The sequence below is a fragment of the Excalfactoria chinensis genome, chromosome 8 (assembly GCF_039878825.1).
Source record: "Excalfactoria chinensis isolate bCotChi1 chromosome 8, bCotChi1.hap2, whole genome shotgun sequence".
NCBI classification, from domain to species: Eukaryota; Metazoa; Chordata; class Aves; order Galliformes; family Phasianidae; genus Excalfactoria; species Excalfactoria chinensis.
The window spans coordinates 27,319,901-27,346,675 of record NC_092832.1 but is presented as its reverse complement, the minus strand read 5'-3'; the positions used below and the strand labels follow the sequence as shown (position 1 = coordinate 27,346,675).

The following is a 26,775-nucleotide window of genomic DNA, read 5'->3' as shown; positions in this document are numbered from 1 at the left end:
CTGCCATCTCCAGTGGAGGGACCTTCCTTCCACTGCCAACGTGCTGCGCTTATACAGTAAGATCATCTACCCTTTCAGTGGGGCTGGTTGGCTCCCCTGGCAGAGGAGGAAAGTCTCACTGATGGTGTCTGACATGTGTGATGAGCTCTTGTCTCCAGCCAGCAGAGAGCTGGTTCTGCTCAACCAGCCCCAGCATGGGTCTGTGAGGATCAGTCACTGTCTGGAAATATGTGGCCACTCTCCATCATGGTAGCTGTGCTTTCAATCTCTTCATGAACTGCATTCATGTATACATTGAATACATATGGAAATATACATATTACACTGTGGTTCAACAGATCCTTTGCATCCATCACCAACGTGTAGTTTAGAAATAACAGTGGAGTTTTAATAGATAGGCTGGGACAATGAAAATGGACCGTGTGTCATGACTTCACTTCTATCCCCCAAACACTACCTGGGGCTGTTCCAAACTGGGCCCAGCTTAAAAAACAAAAAACAAAAAAGCAACAAATTTCTTGAGTTTCAAAATTAAAGAACATTTATCTTAGTTCTGAGAGAAAAAAATAAACCAAGTCTATAAACCCCAGCAATGGCAGTTCTGACATCAGCTTGTTCTACAAAGTCTTCCAACACTTGGAGATGTGGCACCAGGACCAGCGCAGTCCCTGCTCGTGGGCCTTTAACTGTCCCCTTCCACACAGGAGGAAATGCAGCTTTGCTGGACGGCTTCCTTCTCCTAAATGATACGGTAAAATCACGCTTCATTTTAAATCTGCTTGGGAGATTAAGTTTAAAAACTCAACTACGTCTCCTGTGGCTCTAAAAAAGCCCTTAAACCGTATTGCAAATGTCAACACATTTGTGGGCAAATATATGTTTGGATTTTCCTGTCAAAAGAGTGACGTGCACCGTGAGTCCCTATTTATTTCTGAGAAGGAGCTCTAGAACTGAAACAACCGTCTGACAGGTAAAATTTGCTGGAGGAAATAACGCATCTGTATCACAGCTCTGAGCGCAGGAAAGGATGTTGTCAACACCAGCTCAGTTCCAAAATATATTGTTATTGTCTTTGAGTAAAAACGTAATGATGAAATATGATCCATTTTCATAATCCCTGCACATTTGTCTGTTGACACTCCACATTACTGCAGAATTACAAGCTGATGGTGGATGTGGAGGCTCAGGGCAGCCAGAGCACAACATGCAAGGTGTCAAAGCAATGGCCGTGTACATTTGTCCTTTTAAATCAGAGGTGGTTTCACACACTGTTTAGGCAGAATATTCCCTTTCTTGCTTTAGCAACAACATGTAATGATATGTAAGATGTCACAATGGCAAATTACACACCTGGTTCCAAAAAGGACACAAGGCTTACATGATAACAAAAGGTGGATAGGACTTGTTAAACTTATTTCATTCCATTCAGCTCCACACACAGGGGGAAAATAACCAGGTATGATCCACCTGCACCTGAGGAGCATCTGTGACCACATCTGCATCCATCCATGTGCACCCAGCGAGGAAATGCAGTACAGCTTCAATCAGAAAGCAAGTCAAAGGATATCTGAAAGCCAACTTAGGTATTCGCTTACCTCCTTCTTTTTTTTTGTTTACTATTATTGCTAATTAATTTGGAGAATTGATCTCAAATTCATAAAAATGAAATTCAGACCACATGCAAAGTATTAGACTTGAACGGGAGAAATCAAATATGCAAGTCTTAAATTGGAACAACTTGTGGAGCAACAGTGCTGCAGAAAACACAGATCTGGATCATTGTACATCACAGACCTGTGAGTGTCTTGAGAAGAGGATAGCATTTGTGCTTGTCAGCACAGGGGCTGCATATTCACTGCCTCTTGCCTAAGCAATACCTGCCAAGTTATGATGTTATCTAAAAAAGAAACAGTCAAGCACTATTTTGTGTGGACTTTCGTGTATGCCCAAATACATCAACACAAATAGCTCTTCTGATAGTTGGATTTGACCTGACGGAAGCACTTTGCTCATTTAACCCGCAAATCTGAAACTGTTACTACTGTTATGTCTTGGAAAGAGTCGATAAGGTACTGAGTGCTTTAAAGGGATGCTTAAACTCCTGGGTGCCCCGTACTGCTTCATAAAGTGTGGCACGCACACACTGTACTTGGAGGCCACAAAAACAGAAGGAAAAGGTAATGAAGCGCAGGCAACCTTCCTTTAATTGCCTGGCTTTGATCTCAGCTGGCCTTCACATCATCCAGTTTTTCTTCAAGGAAAGAATGCGGCTGCCTGCATCCAACCTCTGCCCGGCCAGGGGCGTCCCTGGGGAACTTCCATCAGAGGAAGGCAAATACCACTGAAATATCCTCATTAATTTGGGGAAGTTTCCAAACATTTAAGCCTGAAATCACTGCCAGGTGAGTTGCAATTTTGCCCATGCTAATTTTTAAAACAGAAAGTGCCTGTTCTGACTCATTTCTTCATGAAAAAGGTGAGATTTGCGTGCCTTGGTTTCTCTTAAGAGAAATCCTGGGATAAGGAACCAATTCCCGTCCTTGAAGTCATCCACAGGGGGTCTTTTTTAATGGCCTGAACATTGCGAGGACTTTGCTGCTCCCGTTGGAGAGGCATCCTCTGTGCCCGTTTTAAATTCTGCTTGCCAGTTGATCCCTGTTTGGCCCAGCAGCCACACGAAGGCACTGAACCCTGAGCAGGCTCTGCCTTCACTCCTTCAGGCACCAGCATGAGGGAGACCCCAACCCCGAGCGCTGCAACGGGCTCGTGAGCAACGACCTCAACGGGAAACCAGCATTCTTTTCTAAGCACGCTGTTCAGTCCAGCTCTTCCTGAGGCCGAGATACTGATGTTGTTCTAACCTATTAGCATTGCTCAGCCTTTGGCTTTGGCTTCCCCCCGTCCCCCGCTGCAGGGAGCAGGCAGGCACAGAGCCCTGCCCGCAGGAGGTCTGGGCGGAGGCACAGCGTGTGACCGGGTGCACCCCGACATCTTCACGCTCCGTACCATGTGCAAGGCAAAGCTAATCCCGCATTCAGCTTCCAGCGCCGATCCCGCAGGGTGGCAGCGCCGCTTTCTGTTTGTTTGTTTGTTTGTTTGGGGGGGAACAGCTCTATCAATACATGAATATTCACATTCTCTGCGCTGAATGTCGTAACCAAGCGGGCCTCTCATGTTCAATAGCAGAAGCTGGCGAAGCAAACCACGTTACCGAAGTGCCACCTGCTGTACATGGCGGCGCATCTCCCGCGGCTCCCCGCGCAGCACCGCACGCTCCGACCTTTTCTTTACTTTCTGCTCACTCCATTCTAACGCCCCGCGCTGACAAGCGGCCGCAGGTCAGTTGCCATCTGTATTGCAGCGCTCACACCGACCCTCCTTCCAGCTCAGACTGGAGGGCTCTAAAGCCCCGCTGGGACCGAACACCGTTAACGGGGCTGTTTAATCCCTCGGCTGTGCGTGCAGGGGATGGTGGCGGTGCACGAGCCGCTCTGCACGGTGCACGCCGCCGGCTCAGTGCCTGCGGAGCAACAGGGGGCGGGGGCGGCTTTCGGTGTTCGTGTTCGTGACAAACAGGAGCGGGGAAAGGTTCACGTGGCCGTGCCGAGCCGCGCGACACCGGCAGCTCCAACCGGCCCCGCGTTCTCGTGCGACGTCGTTACGTCGCTCAGAGCAGCCGCCGCTCCCGGCACGAACGAGGCCGCAGCCGATCGCCCCGCGGTCCCACCCCGGCACCACCCGCCGCTCCGTCCCGCTCACAGCCCCGCGCCGCCCCCAGCCCGACGTGCCGCCCCGCGCCGCCCCCCCCGCACGGCGGAAGCTGCAGGGAGTCCTCCGGGCCGCTGGGGGCGCGCGTCCTCCGCGCCGTCTCCGCGCGGCCGGGCTGAGGCGGCCGAGGCGCTGCCTGACCGAAATCCCGCCCGGCGCGAGCCCGGCTCTCTGAGGCCGCAGGGCTCAGGCGCGGCGGGCAGCCCGGCCGGCTGAGGGCCCCGGTCCTCTTCCTCCTGCGCGGCGGCGGCGCTCGGCGGGGCGGTGAGCGGCCGACATGGCGACCAAGAATTTCCGCGTCAGCGACGGGGACTGGATCTGCCCCGACAAGAAGTGAGCGCGGGCGGCGCCGCAACGCACGGCACGGGATGGGACGGGACGGGACGGGACGGGACGGGATGGGGCGCGGGGCGGGCTCGGGGTGCGGTGAGCGGCCGCTGACGTGTGTGTCGGTGTGTCCGTCTGTCCGTGTGTCCGTGTCCCTGTATGTCGGTGTCGTTGCCGCAGGTGCGGGAACGTGAACTTCGCCAGGAGGACGAGCTGTAACCGCTGTGGCAGAGGTGAGCCGCGCCGCCCAGCCCGGAGGGCGCAGCAGGTTGTCGGCGCGGGTCCGGGCGGCTGACGGGAGCCGCCGCGCTCCGTTTGTTTGTTCGCTTCCAGAGAAAACCACGGAAGCCAAAATGATGAAGGCCGGAGGGACGGAGATCGGCAAGACTCTGGCCGAGAAGAGCCGCGGCCTCTTCAGCGCCAACGACTGGCAGTGCAAAACGTACGCGGCGGGAACGTGGGATGGTGCGGTTCCTGCGGGTGTTTAAAGGGAGCTCAGTGGGCTCGATGAGCAGGACGGGCTCCGAACTGCTGTGCGGGCAGGCAGAGAAGGACGAGGGGAATGGCTGCAGGTGAAGAGATGGGAGACAAGGAGGTGAGGGGGATTGTTCACTGCACGGAGCTGGGGCTGCTCCAGTCCTCGAGGGGCCTGAGCCCACGGATGGGCAGCCTGGAGACCCTGCTTGTGGCAAGCGGTGTTGGAACTGGGTGACCCTTTTCCAGCCTAAGCCGTCCTATGATTCATTGTGTTGGCACTGATGGGAAGTGGGTGCTAAAACACGCAGGTATTCCATTAGAATCGTTTTACTGTGAGGACAGCATTCATTCATTCATTCCTGCTTGGCGAACAGCAGGTCCTTGAGTAATACCACAGCAGGAATGTAACAGAGGTAAAAGGAAAAACAAGAACCAACCAAGAGCTCTGATTTTTCTTTGGTAATCCAAAATGCTTCCCAAGTTTGGAACAGGCACGTAGATGGAATTACATCTGCTTTGCAGTATGAAAGCTCATCTCTAATATTCACTAAGTTTTTAGTGAGTAAAGCTGAACACGTAGCTGACTCCATAGATGATTTTGCAAGCAATCAGTTGAGGATGTAAAGTTTTAAATCAATAGATGATTAATAAAGCACTTTTCAAAAGAAACTTCCAGGAGGGCTTTGAAGCATCTGGGGTTTGCTTGCTGACAGAGCCTTCTAACCAGTGAAACCTGGCTGTGGTTTGTCCTGGCTTGCATATGCTGTGACCCAAACAAATTACCTCCTCAGTAAAACAAAGTGCCAGCAACAAGCACCAACATTTACACATACTGCTGCAGCAGACTATCTCTGATAGTGAGAAAACGTGAGAGGCGTACGTCTGGGTGTCCATTTGGCAGCCTAGGGATAGCTGAGTGTTTGGGCAGCACCTCCTCACAGCACATCCTGTGCATGCAGGCAGGGTCACAGGGAAAGCGGCAGCTGTCTCAGGTCAGGCTCAGCTTTCTTCAGTCCTGTGGGCTCAAGCAAAGGGTCCTGGGCAGCACCGTGGGCAGCAGTGTCTGTGAAGGAATCCTCTCAGTCACCTGTTTGTGGCTGCACCATGTCCTGTAGGTCACCTCCTCTGCTCTTTGGGGTTGAGCAGCATCCTGATGATAGTTTTAAGGGTAGTATAAATGCGAGTGGCAATTTGGGACACAGCAGGGCAGGAAATGCAGAAACTGTAGGTGTGCAGCAGAGGATGACGAGGCTTGCTGACCAACAGAATTCTCCTGGTGTCACCTTCATTAACTCTTCAGAGCAGTGGATGCCACTAGTGAGGAGTCATAAGAAATTTGTGTTATTTGCCTGTTAATTTTGTTTCTTTTCCCTCGGTTTGCTCAGCCTGTGGCCCACATCCCATCATCTTCATGCTGTCAGTGTCACTCACAGACTCCTTGGTGTCCTGGTGACCGTCAGCCTTGGTCTCAATTACACCACACTAGTGACTGCAAATCACTGCCGCAACTTGGCACTTCCATGACTTCTTCCTGTCACCTCGACGCTTAGGCAGTGAAATTTAAAATGGAATATTTCCTATTTATGCTCTTTTTTTTGTCGTTTTCTCCCTCTGAAGATGTGGTAATGTGAACTGGGCCAGGAGATCAGAATGTAATATGTGTAATACTCCGAAGTACGCCAAACTGGAGGAGCGGACAGGTGAGTTGTATGTGGTTTTATAATACTCTAATTCATTTTACAATTCAGTATGATCTGACTTTTTTCCCTATGGTAAAACTGATTTTTGCTATGTGAGTAGACCTGTAGGGTCTTACACTTTCAGTAGACATTAAGAAGCCTGGCAGGAGTAATGCTGCATTACCTTGATCTCCGAGAGCTCTAGTATGTATAGTGCCCATCAGACTGCATTTTTTAATGAAGGTTTGGTCAGAGTGATGCATTTCAAGTTCCTTGTGCTCTAACAAAACAGCCCAACAGTAACTGGAACAGCAAATAAACTGCTTATACTGTTTCCACTGTAAGTAGATCAAAATGGGGCCAGGCAGTGAAATCAGTGCAGACAGCATAACACTAATTCATTTAAAAAATAAAAAGCAGGCATGGAGAAGGGCACGGCTTAGTATTCAAAAAGAAAAAGAGAACTTCTTATGAGTTCTGGTGTCCTTCAGAGTTAATTTGCAGTTGCATTGGGGCGCAGCGTGTTGCACACATCTGCAGTAAGTTACAATGTCAGCTGACATCCAACTCAGGAGTTTGAGTTCTCTGCTCACGTTATGAAGAGGAATAGAAAGGTTCTTTGCACTTGTGCCATTTAATTCAATTACAGGACGTCTTTATTCGTGTTTATTCCTTCCTGAGGGTTTGCACTCGATGTAATGTCACAGAGCAGCTGTGGTATGGGAGCAGACTGGTGTGCTCAGGAGCCACAATGGAGGCTTGGTGCATGTGGGGCTGGATGGGGCAGAAGGGTTTCACAAACAGCAGCTGGGGAGCAGTTACGAAGCATTGCCCTCCTGCCATTTCCACTGACTGCTTCCCTGCAGTGGCTGCTCTCTGTTGTCTGTGCCATTTATGTGTTTTAATTAGTTTTCTCAATTAGATTTCTGAGGGCCTGTTTTTAATAAGCATGTAGGAATAACTCGTGATCTTCTTGAGATCATACTACATTCTTGTGGCATGTGTTTGTATTGCCACTGAAGGCTTCCTGAAACTGAAAGCTTGTTCTAAAGTTTGTGCTCAATGTAACTGAATTTGGTGCATCCCAAAAGATTGTTTCATTTTGCCACTTTTTAAAGGATACGGAGGAGGATTTAATGAACGAGAGAATGTTGAATATATAGAACGTGAAGAATCAGATGGGGAGTATGATGAGGTAAGATAACTTATTGCTTTGGAGAGGCGTGCTGTGTGACTTGTGCTTGGGATACCTATATTTGCATTTAATTTCCTGCTGGGGAATAGTGCTACTGAGAAGCACCTCGTGGTGCAGCTCTGCCAGCCGCTCAAGTGCGAAAGCTTTGAACTGGAAGTAAATGCATCTGCATCATATTTTGAGGGCTGAAAACTTCGAATCAGTTCAAATTAAACTGGGGCAAGCTGTGTTGTTCAGTGTGCTTAATTGTGTTCAAGATAATGCGTGTTTTCAGACATGTTTGGCACTGTTACGTAAATGCACTCCGTAGACATAAATGTAACAGTGTTCTTTCATTACATTTGGGTTCCCATTGATTTTATCTGGCAGACATCTCTCTGCAGAGTCTCCTAGCTGACATTTCCTTGTGCTTCTCCCTCCATTTGAACAATACCTTATTTAAATCATCGCACGTTTATTTTCTCAAAGCAATCTTAAGAGAAAGGTTGGGAATGACTTCATTAATCACCTGCTAATGAAATGCAATTTCTTAGTTTGGTCGCAAAAAGAAAAAGTATAGAGGAAAACCAGTTGGTCCAGCATCTATCCTGAAGGAAGTAGAAGATAAGGAATCTGAGGGGGAAGATGAGGAGGATGAGGATGGAGATCTTTCCAAATACAAATTGGATGAGGTACTGTGTTTCGTTTTGTGCTTTGGGTTTTTTTCTGTTCGGTTACCATAGAGCAGTTCAGTAGTGGGTGAAGTTTGGTTTATATTTTCAGCTGCTTTAAAGTCGTGTAGAGAAGTAGCTATCAGAATAACATTGCCTGCAGCTTCTGGGTATCTGAATGTGAGATCCGTTTTGTTCTGATGGCTGCACCCAAGGATGAGTAACTTTTTGTAAATGAGAAAAAGCACCAAAGTTTGTCTAAGGTCAGAATTGAAGAGTTTGAGGTTTAAACTGGAGCTTTTCAGCACGGCGGCCATATAAAGGGAATGTTACTGGACAGGCTTTAAAATTCCTCAGGTTTAGCTATAAAATGGAGCATCGTCAAATAACAGAAAATGAGTTCTATGTCGGCATTTTTCAGGATGAGGATGAAGATGATGCTGACCTCTCAAAATATAATCTTGATGCCAGTGAAGAAGAAGACACTAATAAGAAAAAGAAATCCAATAGGCGCAGTCGTTCCAAGTCTCGATCTTCCCACTCACGATCTTCATCACGCTCATCCTCTCATTCAAGCTCAAGGTCTAGGTCCAGGTAAACGGGTACAGGTCAAGGGTAACGCCAGGCAAAATGTCAGTATCTAACTTCTTTATTTACTTATTTTCTTGATTGCCTTACAGTTTTAGTGTAATAATGTTGACAATTTTATGTACAGAATTTGCACAGGTAGATAACGTTCTGTTCTGGTCTTCCGTGGTTTCTCAGTAGGAAGGCCTTGTATGTCTTGCTGCTTGTTTGAGTAAGTTAAGTTGATATTTCAATTAAATTCTTCAAGTGAATTACTGGAAACATCTTCCATTTTATTTTTAGACTCGTTGGCCATAAGTGATTCAATGAATGTGCTTTTCTAATAATGCAGAGTAGAGTTTTTGAACAGAGAAATAGAAGAGTGGGATTGTTAAAGGAGGCAAAAGAGCGCAGTGATGCAGCCCAGACAGATTGAGTAGATGGATAGAAGCTGTCCTGGAAATAAAACCAAGAAACTTGAACTTTAAACACAGTGGTAGTGCAGTCAGAATAATACTAAAGAGTTGGGAAGGGGATTTGTTTTATTTTCACGATGCAGCTGGTGAGACAATAGAGCAGGCTTCCTAAAGCAGCTGCGGATGCCCCATCCCTGGAGGCAGTCAGTGCTGTGTTGGATGGGCTCTGGGCAGCCTGCTGTGCTGGAAGGTGGCTCTGCCCCAGCAGGAGGTTGGACTGGAGGATCTTTAAAGGTTGCTTCCAACCTGAACCGTTGTGCAGTTCTATGATATTGATCACGGAGTGGTAAAAGAACGTCTGCTGGCTGGATTTAGGAGCTCACTTTATTATTTAAATTGAATGACATACAAACAATTCGGTGAATGTTTTGTAACCGTATTAAGGAAAGCCTGAGTTAGTTTCTCAGCTGCCTTATAATTAATACAGTGATCATATTGATAGGTTTAAGACCTGAAATTGCTACCAACTCATAGCATTGTATATGAACATTTTATACGTAAAGTTCAAGTTTCTTCTAATCTGTGTAGCTTTGTAACTGCACCTCTCTGTTCTAACCGCTCTGACCTCTGCCCATGTTCTTCAGCCCCTCATACTAACCCGAAATGATCCATTCACTGTTTTCTCTTTCTCCCTGTTGTTATCATGCTTTTTTTGTTGTATTTTTCCTCATGCTGCCTCTTCTCTGACGAATGTTTTTGGGGAAAAAAAAAATCCCATTCTCAGCTTCCTGGCTCCCTCAAATGCCTCCTTGAGGCAAATTGCCATATGGCTGCAAGGAGCGGCACTTTGGATTATACTGACTGAGCTGACTGCCTGTCAGCTATTTCTGTAAATGAAGCGAGGTGTGTAGGAAGGTCCCACCAGTTCTATGAGGAAGTGGATGTAGTGTCCTATGTGGGGACCTTACGTCATGTTGCCAGTGTGGGCTGCACTGGAGCGTGGTCCTTTGGTTTAGGGGTGGGAAGAGCAGGGAAGGCAGAAGTGTTTCATCTGCCTGTAATCTTCATCATTCGAAATGTTAACAGTGAGGTCAAAAGTAGTTTCACTTAATTGAAATCTGTTAGCAGTCATTCAGCTTTCTCCTACGCTTGCAGTTACCAATAATTTATTGCCCACGCCAGTGGGTTGGTTGGTTTCCTTGTTGTGGGGTTCTTTGTAAGTTGAAATGTATATATTTGAGTAGTTTAAAGGCAGATTTTCATGGTGCTTTTGTTTGGCAAAGCAAAGTGAAAAAGGCATGGTAACAATATAAACTGGGAGACCGACAGCGTGTGTATTCTGCCTGGAAAGATCATAAGGATTTGATTGCAATGCCTTCTTTTTACAACTGTTACTGCAAGTCAGCTGCCATTTCTGTGTATCTCTTGTGCTCTGTGCTTTAAAGAAACTCCCTCAACAGGACAAACGCGAGAAGATATCTGAGTAGTTCCAAGTAGTGTGAGACCTGTCTGCACTTTAGCCAACAATAAATACTGCTTCATTTTTAAATCACAGAGAAACTACTGCAAAAACTGAAAACCGTTTCCAAATTGCCTGTGAGAGCTGAATCACAGTTGGTTTGAGTCCTCATACTCTCACCTGATTTGCTGCTTGCAGAAAATGGTTTCCAGTTAAGGCACAAATGAAGAAACTAAGGGGCTGATTCCATGAGATGGCTGTGCAGTTGTTTGACTCATTTTGCAAAACAGCTGCAACCGTGTTTAATTCTTGTGTGTTGTTACAGGGAACGTGATAAAAAGCTGACTTGTAAATTATGGAATGCACTGTCTTAGCATGTTAAAGTTGCTCTTGGCAAAGATAACATGCTGATATTGGGAGGCAGGGGGAAGCTGTCAAGCATCTCCCGAATCTGGTCCCAGTTGTCTTGATGCATAATTGTCTCTGCTGTTTACAGTCATAGCTCTGCTGAGTACAAGTCAAATACTGGAAAAAATCTTCCATGTTGTTTCAGGTCCCATTCAAGAAGTTCTTCCAGTTCCAGATCAAGATCTCGTTCCAGTTCCAGAGAACACTCTAGATCTCGTGGGTCGAAATCAAGGTGAATGAGGTAGCACCCTCTCCTTGCAGAGAGGGAAAAAGGGCAGAAGAACCACTTGTTTATTTCACCGTAAAGTTATTCTGGTCAAAAGCATTAACTCATTTTTATCTTGGAAATCAGAATTCCTGGGGTCTCTGCACAAGAGTGTTGCCACTACCGATGTATTTCTTGAGATGCGAGGTTTTGTTTGAAGAGTTTAAGTCTGATCTAAGCTAGACGAGTGGACGCCACACACCTGCACTTTGGAGGAAGAAGAATCTGAGCGCATGTTCACTTGCTTCAGCAATTTTTGCTGTTTCCACGTTGGCTACTTGTTGTGGAAGAACAGTAGAAAATGTGCTTTGCTATTTCTGTGCTTCGAGATAACGTAATTTCCACTAAGATAGAGCTGCCAGTGCCTTTATAGTGCGTGGGGAATGTTTGCAAGTGATGTTCAGTAAATCCTGGAGACTCTTAGAACTGTAAAATAAGGAAGGACAGCTGGAGTTGAGAAGAAGCATCCTAAGTGGTGCCGCCGCTCTTTGGTGGCAGTAACGTTCCTTGGGTGACCACGTGAGGCTCAGTGTGAGGTGCTGGCCATGCTTTTAGGAAGGGGGAAGGCTGCGTGTGCCTGCAGTAGGTGCTGAAGGGCTCGTCAGCTGAGCTGGGTTCATTGCCCTGTGCTACACAACATCTGCTGAGTGCCCCCAGCGTAGTCGTTTGCTTGGGATAGGGCTGCCTTATTATTTACTGTGAGAACCCTGGGAACATTTTACCAGCAGTGTGTGCTGCAGTTTTCTTTGAAGATGTTTCATCCAGCTGAAATGAATAGTCCTGTAAGGAGCTCTCACACAGTCTGCACTGATGGTGTAGGACTCCCCGGTGCTGTCACACTTTCAGACGTGCATTTATTTACTTTATTTTTAGGCAACAAGGGCTTTTTAAGCGCTCGTAAGTGAAGCTGGGTGTCTTTATTGTTTTAAGAAATGCCCCAGTATCTGATGGTTGGAGATATTTGTTAGGATTGCTTTCGGAAGCTCTGACAACCTACCCAGATTGATTTTGGCATTTGTAAATACCCCCTGTTGGGGTTTTCCTGTTCTAGTAAGAGGAAGAATACATTACAGGTGAAGTTTCAGTGCGAAGTATCCCTTGCGATGAAGTGAAACGTTGTTACATAGGTATTACAGCTGTAGCTTTCCAGCTCTTTCCCTTTGTGAACTTAACTACTGAGGAGGGTCCTTATACGGGCTCCCTCCTGTCCCGGCGTCCCACTGCTTGTTTGTCCAATTACGTAGTGCTGGTGAAGGCTGGGAAGAGGTTTCCAAACCACTGGTGGTCTGCATATCTGGGAACTCAATTTAGCAAAATGTAGAGAGAGAGCTCCTACAGCAGCCTTTATTAACTCAAGAGTAAGTATGAAGGGGCCCACAGTCTTCTTTGGTAGAACACCTACTTAACAGAGTAGCGAGCGCTGACACAAACTGTCTCGTTTTGTTCTTTCTTGGTTCTTTCTCCATTATACCAGGATTAAATCTCATTTATTTCTTAATCGATAAAGATCCAGCTCCAGGTCCTACAGGGGGTCTTCAACCCCAAGGAAAAGATCTTACTCAAGCTCTCGTTCGTCCTCGTCCCCCGAGAGGAGCAAGAAGCGAAGTCGTTCTAGATCTTCTTCATCTGGTGATCGCAAAAAAAGACGATCGAGATCACGGTCACCCGAAAGGTTTGGGTTTATGTAGAATAAGAATGGCTGTATTTAAATGTGTGATCATTTTTGTTTTCTCCTGGAAGGCCGAAGGCTCATTAGGAAGCAATTGAGTTCTGATATTAGCAGTAGTTTTCTCACTTCCCCCATGCTATTCCTATTAAAACCTCTTTGTTTGTTTTGTTGGGTTTTGTTTGATTTTTTTTTCCTCCTCCGATGAACTTCCTCCTGCTAGAGGAGCATGTTCCATAGAAACACTTGGGTCACCGTTCTCGCAGGGTGCAGAACTGTTAATGTGGACATTACTGATTTGTTTCCATAAGTAAATACTGCATTTAGAAGTCACGTTCTACTCTCAGTATTAAACTTAATGTGGATCGTTAGTATTAAATTCACACTCGTTACCTTAGAGTGGTTTAAAGTTACCTTTATATTCTCATAAGGCCCCTATCAGATAATAGTTGGCTTCCAGCTATTATAGGATGCAGACTGCTCACGGTGGGTGCTAGAATTGATTTCAACTTATTTCTTTGCATGCTTTCTCCCTTTGTATCTTACAGACGCCGCAGATCATCATCTGGATCTTCCCATTCTGGTTCCCGTACGAGTTCTAAAAAGAAATAATGTCTTAAAGCTCACACGTAGGGAAAAAAAAGGAAAAATTTCCAGTCAGTGCATGAGACATTTTTAAGAAGTTGGTGTCTTACTTGGTCAGAAGTGCTAAATCTGCTAGTAGAGGTGCATGTCTGTCCTTGCTTCCTGGAAAACTGCAGCTTTGTTCATTCACGAAACAAAAAGTGAGGTAGCATTTTAAGCCATAAACTCCTCAGAGGAGGTGAGAAGGTTTTTTGTTTTGTTTCCTTTGAGTAAGAGGGGATTTTTTGCTTTGTTTGTTTAAGTTCAAGACTCAGTTACTCCGTTCCTGGCTTCCCAAAGCAGATGTGGGCTGGGTACGCCCATGAACCACCCTGCTCTATACCTGGCAATTACAAAACGAATACCTGAGGGTGTCGGAGGGGCCCGTGAGCTTTTCTGCATCTCAGGAGCTTGTTTCGTGTAGCTCTTGTGGGACCACAAAGATTAGTGTAGCTGTAGGGCTGTTGTTGCTCGTTGGATCAAAGCAGCGAGTTCCCGGGTCTCTATTTCTCTGTGTTGAAGCAGAAGTGTGGGTGGTTGCCCCCTTCTCTCTCTGTAACCGCGCTCAGAGCAGAAATGCTGCTAAGTCTCAAAGCCCATCGTGTGATTCTGCAGAGAGCGAGTTGGACGTTGTTCCTTCCATGTGGGGATGTGTGAGATGTGGGGCGCCGCCCCCTGCGCTGCTCAAGCCTTGTAGCTGCCCGTCCTGTCACTGTAGGAAGTGCCCTTCCTGCTGCTGGGCGCAGTGTTTTCACGTGTGTGGATCCTGGACTTTGCAGTCCTGTCTTAGTATAAAGGATCGCTTGGGAGCTCCTGGTGAGGAGGAGCAGTGCTGGAAATGGCTTCCAAGAATCAAGGGAAGTTTCTGCAGCCCACCCGTAAAATTCATTTTCGGCAGACAAATTTCCCAGGTATCTGAATTTTATTTACATTTAAAACCCCAAATAAATGGCAGAAAGTCCCGCTCTCAGAACTGTGTTCCTCACCGTTCTTTTTGTTTTCCCCCCCCAAACGCATAATTTATGGCTTAAAATGCTGTACAGAATTTATTCCGCTAGTAATATCACATTGAATCTCGGTCTCTCTTGAGCTCCGTTTGGTTAAGAAAGATTTAAGTGTCTTCTTCAGTGCCATCGCAAGGTAAGTATGTTAAGGAAAACTCTTTGTAAGCAAACAAACAGCAATACCTGCAGTTCCCTCCGCTCTGCAGTTTCAGCCCATAGTCCTACACCAAAACAAACGGAGCACAACTAACAGCTGCGTTGCTTTCCTTTCCAAGTCGCTTCTTTGGGGCTGTTCTGTAAGCGGGATTGTTTTGGTGTAGAAATATTTTTGTTAATCTTTTTAGCAGGGGATAAAAAACAAACAAACAAAGCCGACCTGCAGTTTCTTCTTCAATGCTTTCTTTCCATCTGATTTCCATGCTGAGTGTGTGTAGGTTACACAAGAGCAGGTTAGTCTCATAACTGTGCCTCTGGCCACTTCCAACTACTAAAGTGTAAAGAGCAGATCTAATAGGCGCTATGTTGTTACTTTGGTTCTTTCTCTTGTGCTCTGTATTGCAATTGTTGCTGTACTTACCCAGACGAGAGTTTTTACATTTAGTGAGTGGTGGCCTACAGACAAAAGACAATTATGGTTTCGTTTGGCTTAGATAAAATGTAAGGCAAAATGATTCTGTAGACGAGTGTAAATAAAAGCTGTGAGTCAACTGCGTGCTGCTGTTTTGTGTCCAACACCGGCACGTCCTGACGGCTGCTGGCTGCTGTGCAGGCAGGGCGGTGCGTCCACCTGCCTCTGTATCCTCAACTTGTGGTTACTTAAATGCTGGGAACAACCTTGGATTGGAGCAGCTCTGTGTTTGTAACTCATCTTGTTCTGCTACTTCAGGATAGGTTGCACACCTTCCCTGAAGGGCTTTCAGAGGAAGCAATATCTGAACTATTTGCATGCTTGCTTGGTAAAGCACAAAGTAAGATGCTGGAACAGCTGCCCAGAGAGGCTGTGGATGCCCCGTCCATCCCTGCAGGTGTTCAGGGCCAGCTCGGATGGGGCGCTGGGCAGCCTGGGCTGCTCTTACGTGTGGAGGTTGACGGTCCCGCCTGTGGGGCGAGGGGTTGGAGCTTCGTGATCCTTGTGTTCCCTTCCAACCCGGGCCGTTCTGTGACGCTGTGAGCACCGCGGCATCCTTCGCAGCACCTCTCTGTCCGCTGTAGCAGCGCTGCGAGGCGGGGTGTTTCGGCACGGCCGTGCTGCTGCCTTAGCGCGGTGCTGCGGCTGTTGGTGAAACTTCTGTCTCTACATCAGCGCGGTGCCGCTGGAGGCGCTGGGATAGAAGCGCGTTGGGATAGAAGCGCGTCGGGCTGCCTTGCAGCAGCAGAGCGCTATTGCACGTAGCCGGGAGCGCGGTGGGTGCGAAGCGCGGTGTGCCGGCGGGCGGTGCGGTGCCGGCGTGAGCCGCGTGGGGACGAGCCGCGGGTGCCGATCGGCCGCGAGGGGAGCGCCGTGCCGCGCCGAGCTCCGCGCCGCCTGTCCCCTCCCCGGGGGCGGTCCGCCTCCGAGCGGCGGAGCTTCATAGCGGCGGAGCGCCGCTCGTCGGTGCGCGGTGCTGCCATGGGCCGGGGCCGCTCCGCTCCGCCGCCATGAGCCGCCGCCCGCTGTGCCAGCCCGGCCCCAACGGCACCGAACCCATGCGGCCGCGGGGCAACGGCACCGGCCGGCCGGCGGAGGGCTGCGGCGCCGTGTCGGTGGCGTTCCCGCTGACCATGATGATCACGGGCATCGTGGGCAACGCGCTGGCCATGCTGCTGGTGTCCCGCAGCTACCGCGCCAAGGAGAACCGGCGCAAGCGCTCCTTCCTGCTGTGCATCGGCTCCTTGGCGCTCACCGACCTGACCGGGCAGCTGCTCACCAGCCCCATCGTCATCGCCGTGTACCTGTCCGACCGCGCCTGGGCCAACGTGGACCCCTCGGGCCGCCTCTGCGCCTTCTTCGGCTTCAGCATGACCGTCTTCGGCCTCTGCCCGCTCTTCATCGCCAGCGCCATGGCCGCGGAGCGGACGCTGGCCATCCGCGCCCCGCACTGCTACGCCAGCCACATGAAGACGCGCGTCACCAAGGCCGTGCTGCTGGGCATCGCGCTGGCCGTGCCCGCCTTCGCCCTGCTGCCCGTGGCCGGGCTGGGCCGCTACGCGCTGCAGTGGCCCGGCACGTGGTGCTTCATCAGCACCGAAGGGCATCGCCCCGGCAGCGTGCTCTTCGCCTCCGCCTTCGCGGGGCTGGGGCTCTTCTCGCTGCTGGTGACCGTGGTGTGCAACCTGGCCACCATCGAGGCTCTGGTGTCCCGCTGCCGGAGCAAAGCTGCCGCCTCGCGCTCCAGCAAGCAGTGGGGACGGATCGCCACCGAGACGCTGATCCAGCTGCTGGGGATCATGTGCGTCCTGTCGGCGTGCTGGTCACCGCTGCTGGTAGGTGCCGTCGGGGCCGGGAGGGAAGAAGGCAGGAAGGCGGTGCGGGTGGGGACGGCGGGGTCGGGAGGGAAGGCAGCGGACCCAGAGGGCGGCCAAGGGCAGAGCGTTTGGAGAGAGGTGACCACAATCTGTGATAGAAAGGAAGGGTGATGAAGGGTGTAAAGAAAGGGCCGAATGTGAGGAGACGGGGCTGCGAGATGGCACTGAGGTCGGCGGTGCCGTAAGCTGTGGCGGACGGGTCTGCGGGGAGGTGAGGCAGCCGTGTGCAGCACAGCAGGTCTGGCGAGGGGAAGCAGAGCGGGGGCAGCAGGCGCCGGGACAAGGGAAGAGGAACCTCCCTGCGGGAGCTGTAAAGCGGTCCCTGCGTGCCCCGTGGGCTGGGAGCCCGCGCTGGTGGGAAGGAGTCGTTGTGTGCTTTTTGTTTGCTCTCACTTTGGAGCAAAACTTACCTCCTTGCTCTGTGCAAAAAGGTACCGTGTGTGACTTTGCAGGCGCCCGCTGGTTTTCAGCAGGTTGCTCGCTCTTTTGCAGCGCAGCATTCAGGGCTTTTTGACTCGTTTTCCTTCTTTAAGAGCCTCCGTCTTGCTCTCCCTCTCTCGTGCCGCTTTTTGTCACGCTGGGGCAGCCCCCTCTTCGTGCTGTAAGAGGAGAAGGGTTGTGTCCACATCCACTTCTTCTGTATGGGATGAGGGCGCATCAAAGAGCCCCTAATTCAGCCATGGGAGGGCAATGTGGTTTGGGAACAGGTTGTACTGTTTGGAATCCCTCAGCAGGAGAGGGGTGAAGCTCACTTACGTGATGGGTACTGTATGGCTGTATGGCACAGGGAGGATTTTTCTCCCTTCTGTGCACAGAGAGCTCGAGCTCTGTGATGGAAAGGCTGGCAGAGCTGGCAGTTCACATGGCTGAGGTAAAAAACAGAAAGCAAATTAACTTCATCTATCTATGAATATTATCCTTGTGAAGTTCCACCAAATCTCCAAAACAGCCCTGCCCCCAAAGGGAGCTCAGAGGCATCAAGACAACTTTCTAGAGATGATGAATAGCTTCTGATGGAAGTAACGTGTGCTCTGTGCTGTAAGTTTAGCGAGAACTCGAGTACGAAGCTCCCTACTCCTGGCACCCAGCAGGTCAGAGCTGGTAATGCCGGCAGTGAGGCTCCGTGCCGCCCTTCCTGTGCTGCAGCCCCCGCAGCAGTTCTGTGGTTCTACAGGAGTTTGCCGCTGTGTGCTCAGCTGTAATTAAAGGGGTAAAAAAAATAAATGAAAAGAGAGTAATTAGAGGCAGGAAATGCGTTGCCCTCTCAGTCCTTGTGCTCATATTCTTCCCATCTGGATGCGGGCGCTGCTCTGTGCTCCCCCAGCTTACAGCAGAGCTGTTGCACATGGGCTGTTAGCCCTGCAGCAACAGAGCAAAGGTGCCTGATCTGGGGGGGGTCTGTTGTCCTCCTTTGGGATGTGGATGCTCAGCAAGTTGCTGACCGTGCAGGGATTCCTTGTGGTGCTTTGCCTCCTGCAGTATTGCTCAGAGACCTGGAGCACAGGACAATGGGGGCTGGAAGGGACCTCTGTAAGCAGTTCACTATGGCAGGTGCACGGAGAACTGGATCACTCCAGCACCTCTCTGGGCTCTGAGCCAGAGCTCCGCCACGCTCCATGTCCTTGATTTGTGCTGTGTTTAGAGGAGGAGAGGAACTGTGTTCATAGTACAGGCGCCAGCTCTTTTGGTGTGCAGTCAAGACCTTGCCTTCAGCACGGAGCACCTGAAAAATGCTCCACTTCCATAAGGTGCTGCTTTAGCTTAATTGGCTTCCAGTGTGCACTGGTCTGGTGCTTGTTTTGGTGCTCAGCTGCAACGTAACCACTGAGTAAACCAGCAGCAGACCAGGACTATCCTGGGGTGACGAAGACGTCATTCCTTGTTTGCTCAAAAGCACAGCTGCACCCAGGCTCTCATTCTCATAGTGATGCCTTAGCAGCTCCAGGGTGCAAACTCACTCTCTGCTGTGGTACTTTCAAGGCTATTCAAGCTGAAACACTCGGGTATATAACTCCCTGGAGGTGTTCAAGGCCAGGTTGGATGGGTCCCTGGGCTGCCTGTCTAGCATTGAATGTGGAGGTTGGTGGCACTGCCTGCAGCAGAGGAGTTGGGGCTTCGTGATCCTTGAGGTCTCATCCAACCCAAGTCCCTCTATGATTCTATGACTTCCTGCGGCCAGGGTGCTGGATTTTGCTGTGCTATATTTGTGCACATAAGAGCACATCTGGATGGTAAAAATGGGACCACGTGCTTACTGCAAGTGTGTGATTCCCCGTGTTCCTGCTCTCCTGCCAACATGTTCACCTCATTCAAATCCTCGGCCATCCCTGTAGGTCTCCAGGTGGACTGCAGGGGATTCCAGCCACATTTAGCAGAAACAGAAGGATTTGCTTCTGGTCCCTCTGCGGCACCGGAGCTGAGGGCTGCAGAGTGCACAGGAGGTGTGCAGTTCTGCTCTGTGTGCCGCCTGCAGGTGCTTTACTGGAGCAAAATGACAATTTTGACTCCAAGATAAGGTGGGACACAACTGCGAGTATTAATAGATGCTATCAGGAAAAAGCATATCCTGCCTTTGTCGTGGTTCGCCCACCGCAGCCGCTCTTTATTTCATCTGGAGAGTCTCGTATTCCTTCTGCAGCTCTCTTTGCTTTGTGGGAAAGAATGTCTGCAGCGGCAGATTAGGGCTGATGGGAGAGGAGAAGCAGCATAAACAGATAAATCTTCCCGTCTTCACGATGCGTGGAAAACACGTTTGGATTTTGGAAGCTCTCTCACGAGAAGGTTTTGCAGTTTGGGACCAGGAATTTCACTTCTGATTCTTGCCCCACATTCCAGAGCAGCCGCTCAGCCCTCTCATGGCCTAAAAATACGCACCTCTGAGCACAGCAGCTATTTGCTGTCCATCTTGGGCTGCGGATGGCAGCAGCGCGGCCACACAGATAACAGAAAACACCCCCTGAGAGCAGCGGTGCGGATGGGCTGCTGTGGGCACGCAGAAGAGGAGCACAGCATGGCCCCAAGTGCTGCCCTGCAAAGTGCTGCAGGAGGAACTTCTGTACGGCGGGGAATTTCTGCTGGTCTGCCATTGAAAAGCAACTGGGTCCCACCACAGAGTGCCCATGTGGAACTCGGCCGGTGGCAGCGCATCACAGCACGGAGCCTGCTGGGAACCCACCCAGAATTCTCCTGTGAACTACAGTCAGGCTTCACAGACTTGTTGGCTCTGAGTGCTGCAGCAGCAGAGGTTTAGTGCTACTGCAAAGCTGTGCTCAGTGATGACGATAGTTTGTTACCTGGTTAATTGATCGACTTACCAGTTATGTTGCTCTTGGACTTCTGAGCCCAAGGTTTGTTGGCACGGCTTGTACGCTTCTTCTGACTTTGCTCCACCTGCTGTTGTGCCTCTTCTTTTTGCAGTCTTTCTCCTAATGAATTTAGAGGCCCAGTACAGGCCGTGATAAACAGTCCCTGAGGATATCAGAAAAATATTTCCAGTAAGGCAACTGATGCTCCAACAACTGTTCCATTATGTAACAAAGGCCAAAATAAGCAGCAGTTGCCTGCTTGAGAAACGTATTTTATTAGTCTAATATTTTTGTAGCTCCATGGATTCACTCGCAAAAGAAGAAGACAGTGAGGTCTGTAAAGCTTATTAGAGGCTCCCAGAACACGGCCCAGAGGAGCTGATGGAGGGAGAGCAGCGCTGGGAGTGATGAACACGGCTCGGTTCCTACCAGCTGCAGCTGGAGCACGGCGGGCACACATGGAGGGGCTGCTCGGTGGGCTGCCGGCACCAGGATTGTGCCAGGACCCTCACTCAGCTGGGGAAGGCAGAGTGCAGAGTTTGGGCTGCATGGGCACGGTGTGCCTTCGGCCATTTGGGGCACCTGGGGTCTGTACCCATATTCTAAAACAGCTGCCTGCAATTGCTTTTCGTTTTCGAGTGAGCTGAATGTAGCAGATGGAATCCTCAACTGCTGCTATTTAAAGAAACAAAAACAATTCTCCTTTGCTGTCGGAGCTGCCCTGCTGTCTGGACTGCCATGTGGAAGTTCCATGGGAAGAAGCTTGTTGACTTTGAGGTTGGCAGAGCCCTGGCACAGAGTCCAGAGAGGTGGGGGATCTCGTCTGGGGATATTCAGAACCCACCTGAATGCTTTCCCGTGCAGCTGCTGCAGGGAGCTGCTGTAGAGGTTGCACTGGGGGATCTCCAGAGGTCCCTTCCAACCCTTACAAGGCTGTGGTTCTGTGCACTCTTCCAAGCCTTTTCCAAGGCCACAGTCATTGATCTGGCACCCAGAAGATCCCTTTGAGCAGAACACCCTGCAAGCAGTCCTGGTCCCCACTTGGGGTGGCTGTTCCATGAAGCCCAGCCGTGGCCTGGCCATGCAGTGCTGCTTGAAGGCAGTGCTGTGCAGAGCCCTGGCTTGGCTCTCAGTGCTGCCTTGCACTGGCCCCTTCCAGGGGCTGGTGCTGAGGGCTTGTGTGGGGCTGTCAGTAAGTGGCCAGGCCTTAACCCCCAGCAGCTCCTGCATGCTCAGGCCTGACTGTTGCTCAGTGCCCGGTGCCACTGACCCTTGCAGACATGGTGAGCCCTCCGTATGGCAGAGTAAAAGTAATGTAGGGTTGGCTATAGAGTCAGACAGACCCTGGAGGTTTGAAACCACGTTCACATGGTGATAACTTTTCTGCATTTTGCCTTGTATGGGTGGGAGGGAGGAGTTGAATAGGGTTAGCACAGTGCTTAGTGCGAAGGACGTGCTGCACCACCTCCTGGCATCCCCATCACAATTGGCAGGCTCACTGCATTCAGTTCTGCTGGATCTCCAGGCAGCCAAGGCCTTCACGTCGTGCCTAGAAAGGATTTGCATGCAAAAAATGACTTGTCCAGGGAAAGTCACGCATGTGGCTGCCTGGTCCTCCGAGCACCCAGCCCTTGTGTTGGGTGCCTCCCTGCTGCCATGGCACAGGGCCCAGACCTGCAAACACAGAGAGCTGACCCTGAGCTCTCCCCAACTCTGGCTTCCCTCTGCCACCACATGTTGAAGCATCAGGAGCCAAGCTGCACACACATCCAGGTGCAGGAGCACAGCACCATGCCCATCACGCGGCTCACACGCGTCATTTGGCAGCGAGCTGCAGCCCTGGGGCTGCTCAGAACAGGTTTGGATGCCCATGCTCGTAGGCTGCTGGGGAAGGCTGCAGCACAAAGTGTGACGTAGCTTATCTGCACAGAAGCAAAATGCCTCTAAAGTAATGTATTTAATACAAGTGTAGTTGATATGGAAAGGTCAGGGGAAAACTTGAGACATACCAACCAACCACCATGGAAAATTAAATATGTCTGAGAACTTTCAAATCATGATTCACGTTTCTTCTAGTTACACGTTGGTATGTGACCATCTCAGCACCCATTGCAGAGATGGGGGGGGCTGATGGGGACAGGCTGGGAGCCCCAGCACTGCTCACCTGGAGAAGGAGGAGGGGGATCTGATAGGTGCTGATTGATATCAGAAGGGCAGAGTTCAGGGGGAGGGGATCAGGCTCTGTGCATTGATGTCCAACCTAATGCACTTCCCTACAGCAGCTGCACAGGAAAGAATCCTGGCAGGATCCAGCTGTTCCTTGTAATTGAGATAATATGAAAATGAGAAAATGAGTCCCCTTAAGGCAATGTTGCAAGGTCAGTGCTTTCCCTTTACAGCCCAGGACAGGATCTGGGGCAGGGAAGCAGCACGTGCTTCCTTGTGTTGGCACGAGACCTGTAACTGTTTTCCTGGCAGCAGGAACACAGCGGTGTGTGTGCCCTGATCCTTAGACACATACTGACCGAGCTGCCTGCCCACAGCTTGTGCGTAGTTTCTGTGGTCACGGTTTGAACTGGATAAGGGAGGAAGAAATCCCTTAGAGAATCATAGAACCATACGAGCATTCTGGTTGGGAAAGCCCTCTCAGCTCCCCCAGCCCTCCTCCCCACACCGGCTGCCCACCTCCCGCAGTGCCTCATCCCCACAGCTCTGAACGCCCCCAGGGATGTGAGCCCACCCCTGTGCAGCTGTGCAGTGCTGAGCGCTCTTTGGAGCAGAGATGTCCCCCAGCACCCAGCCTGCCCCTGCCCTGGCACAGCGTGAGGCCGTCACCTCTCGTCCCATCTCTATTACTCGTGAGCTAAGCCCGACCCCCCTCCACTGTACTCCATCAGGATGTCCCTGGGGATAGTTGCACATAGTGATGCAGAGTTGATCTCTTAACTGTGCCATTTTTCCCTTCCAACTCTCCTTAGGTAACGATGCTGAAGATGATCTTCAGCCACACATCTTTTGAGTCATGCAAGGGCTTCTCTGAAGAAACCCAAAGCTCAGAGCTCTACAAAGAGTGCAATTTCTTCTTGACAGCTGTGCGCTTGGCCTCCCTGAACCAGATCCTGGACCCGTGGGTTTATCTGCTGCTCAGAAAGATCCTGCTCCAGAAGTTCTGCCAGGCGGCCAGCGCTGTCTCCAAGTGCTCCAACAACGAGTGGAAGGAGAGATCCATCACGTTGTCAGATGAAATCCGACGGACAGCAGCATGACGGAGCGCAGATCTGCTTGCATGGAGACTGCGTTGGCCAACGAATGGCTTTATGTCTTACTGTGAATTGGGCATCTGCCATGTGTTCACATCTCTGTAAGCAGCTGAAAGCGGCAGTGCTGAGCAGCCTTAGAGTGCCAAGTAAGTGCTTATCCAATGTGCCAAAAATTCTCCATTGCAGACAAACGGATTGGTTTGCATAGAGTCATAGAACACAGAATGGCCTGGGTTGAGAAGGACCACAATGATCATCTGGTTTGAACCCCCTGCTATGTGCAGGGTCACCAGCCATCAGCCCAGGCTGCCCAGAGCCACATCCAGCCTGGATGTTGCTGAATTCTGTTGTTACTGCGATGCCCAATGGAGCTGCAGAATACGACTTGTTGTCTGCCTGAGTGGAGCTCGGAGGGGCCTTTTGGTCTTGTGTTAAGGTTGGAAAAAGTGATTTTCCTATTGGGACGCTTGGAACAGATTCAACAGATTAAATATGGAAGAGACCCCCTCCTATGTGTAACCTTAACAGTTACATTATCTGCTTCAGAGGGTCTCTTGTCCTCGTTTTTCTGGATGGACAAGGAGAGAAAATGGCAGACAGCACATTAAGATGAAACGAGGAGATTTGATTTGGATTTCCATGGCGCTGAGCAGAAGGTTGAGTTGTAGTGGTGATGGTGGATCACTCCCTTTTGAGAACGAAGGAAGCTGCACCTGGTGACATGCGTGGTCCTGCTGGATGCTCGTTCCGTGTGGATGCTGAGGTCAGCTCACTGCAGGGCAGGGAGCAGCGCTGGGCAGGCAGCAGCAGTGGGGAAGCTGTGCTGCTTTGCCTTCTTTTTTATAGCAGCCTGTGAAGCGCCCACACATCACGCAGGTTGCTGATAGCAGGGCTGACTATAAAACTACTTTGCACAGATGGAGAGAGTGATAAACAGGTTGTAAGAGGTGGTGAGAGTTCATCTTGCTGTAGACTAGCAGCAAAGGTTTACAGAGGCAAAAAGACAGCTTTTATATGGGTGGTTTTATGCTCATCCAGTGACAAAATGAACGTCAAACGACTCTGAAGCTTCTGCATTATCGAGCTGCTCTACAGGGTGGGACAGGAGGGCGACTCCCTTCGTTCTTTCTCTCTTCTTTCCTCCATCAAGTCAAGGACGTGGCAGCTTTGGGAATTGTGAAAGCTGAAGCAGACTGGAAGAGCTGTGGAGAAGGCTGTGTGTTTCTGCAGCCTTTCCTCCAGCCGTCCTTCAGGTTTTAGTAGAAAAGTGAATCCTCAGCTTTGGGGTCAGAACACTTGAGGCTTATTTTCACAAGGACTGCATTTCTCCCCATGTTCTTTGCCTTTTTTGTGGATGATTATCCATAACGTCTCCTGTCTAATGGCCTCCTAGGCAAAATTACATGCAATTACTGTATATCAGCTACTCGTCCACTGTGTGCTGTGTGCCATGTAATACTGAATTCAGGGGCCTTAATGGCAAGTGTAATCCTGCATCTGCTGGGAATCTCTGATACAAAGCCTTTCCTGTTCCTCTGCGATGCTGTCTGGTTGCTATCACCACATCAGGCAACAATACCTCATCTGAGGGCAGCACCACCATCTACAGAGGTCTGCTTTTGTGTGGGTGGGTGTTGGAGTGCAGCTGGAAGCCAAAGTTCTGCTTTCCCCAGGAGCCAGCCTACAGCTGTGCTGGGCACCTGGCTGCAGTGCTGCCGTGGGGCAGGAGGAGGCTCAGCGCTGCTCCGTGATGCCCAGCGATGCTCAGCACTGCTCAGTGCTGGTGGGCACCTGTGTGCTCCTCACAGCTGGGAGCGTGGCATGGGGCACAGCTGGAAGCAGCAGCTGCCTTGGGGCTCTGGGAAGTGCCTCTCAGCAGTCCCACGTTTTTAAGAGCTATGTTATAATCTACAGGCCTGACCTTGTGTCCAGAGGATTGCTGTTGTTCAGGTTGCGTGCACAATGAGCCCAGTGCCTGCACAGTGTGTCAGGATGACCACAGGAATGGGGCTGAGCCACTGGTGAGCCACAGGGCCGGAGTGTGGGGCTGCTGGGGCTGCACGTGGTTGGCAGAAGGGTGACTCATGGCCTCCTCTATCAGTCCTCTTGCAGCTGCAACAGGAAAATGCTGTTCCTTCCTTTGACACAGAAGTGTAAAGTGTGTGGCAGTGCTTAAATGCACATGGGCTCGTAATAAGCGAGTCATGGATGGTTTCACCTTTCCCTTAATATAGCTCTGTTGCTCCGTGCCTTTCCATAGTGAAGCAGGACACATCTGAGTGTGGGCAAAGGCCATTCTCTTGGTCCCTGTGTGTGCTAACACTGAGAATCTACTTTAAATAACAGAAAATGGATGAGGATGCGTGCTTGCTTTGTTTGCAGCCAAGGAGTGGGAGCAGCGTTTGTCAGCCATGCTGGCCACAGCGCAGCGTGGTGGGGGAACGCACTTTCAGAGATGGATTCAAAAAGCTTGAGCAGAAATTGAAGCTTTTCCTTCCCATTACTTGTCTGAGTGGGAAGGTGCATTTTTGTTGCATTTCTTTAAAGGTGCCTTTCTATGTGATGTATGTAAATTCCTCTATGGAAGCATTCCTAGTGCCCATTTCAATATGTTCAATACTTCTGTCAGATTGTATGGAAGCAGTGAATGGGAAAACGATTTTGAGATCATTTGCCTTAAATACAGCTTGTTTGTGTACCAGCTCAATGTGCATCGTGTCTGTTGGAATAAAAGTGCAGTAGAATACCTGGTCCTGAGCCTGCTTCCTTTTGAAGCCCAGAGGCAGCCACGGTGCTGTCCTGGAGTGCAGCCGCTTCGCCATCTCTGGGTTCTCCCCATACAACTTCCAGCCCATGGAAAGAATCAGAATAAGGTAAATGTTGCCTTTTTAAAACAGAAGGACTACTTTGTTTGCATTGTTCCTTTTTGTTTTGTCACGTGTTGTAACTTCAGCTCAGACCTCTGGAGTTTCTGAAGCAGCACAAAGCCACGTGCTCTGTTGGAAGCCCCGCTGGCACCCAGCACCCAGTTCTGCTCTGGTGAGTCACCACAAGGCTGCCGTGCAGTAAGCAGCCTTCAGAAGAGACACAGCAACTAATTACATGCAATTTTCCCTCATTTCCAACATCCTGCCCGTTTCCTTTGATGCTCCATAGCTCCGCAGGGATTGCCACGTGGCAGCCCCACATTGCGGCTTGGA

At 50.1% G+C, this 26,775-nt stretch overlaps 2 protein-coding genes across 2 annotated transcripts; both read left to right on the top strand.

The window, feature by feature from the left end:
- Positions 1-3,948: 3,948 nt before the first annotated feature.
- Positions 3,949-15,217, top strand: ZRANB2 (zinc finger RANBP2-type containing 2). Its single transcript, XM_072343019.1, has 10 exons — positions 3,949-4,101; positions 4,276-4,328; positions 4,429-4,537; positions 6,190-6,272; positions 7,370-7,446; positions 7,980-8,117; positions 8,518-8,690; positions 11,092-11,178; positions 12,719-12,883; positions 13,426-15,217. Exons 1-10 carry the CDS (start codon positions 4,046-4,048, stop codon positions 13,487-13,489), a joined length of 1,005 nt encoding a protein of 334 aa, XP_072199120.1. The 5' UTR covers positions 3,949-4,045; the 3' UTR covers positions 13,490-15,217.
- An 856-nt stretch (positions 15,218-16,073) lies between these two features.
- On the top strand, positions 16,074-26,317 carry PTGER3 (prostaglandin E receptor 3). Its single transcript, XM_072343066.1, has 2 exons — positions 16,074-16,968; positions 23,294-26,317. The coding sequence occupies exons 1-2, from the start codon at positions 16,144-16,146 to the stop codon at positions 23,579-23,581; spliced, it is 1,113 nt and encodes a 370-aa protein (XP_072199167.1). The 5' UTR covers positions 16,074-16,143; the 3' UTR covers positions 23,582-26,317.
- The last annotated feature ends 458 nt before the right edge of the window (positions 26,318-26,775 follow it).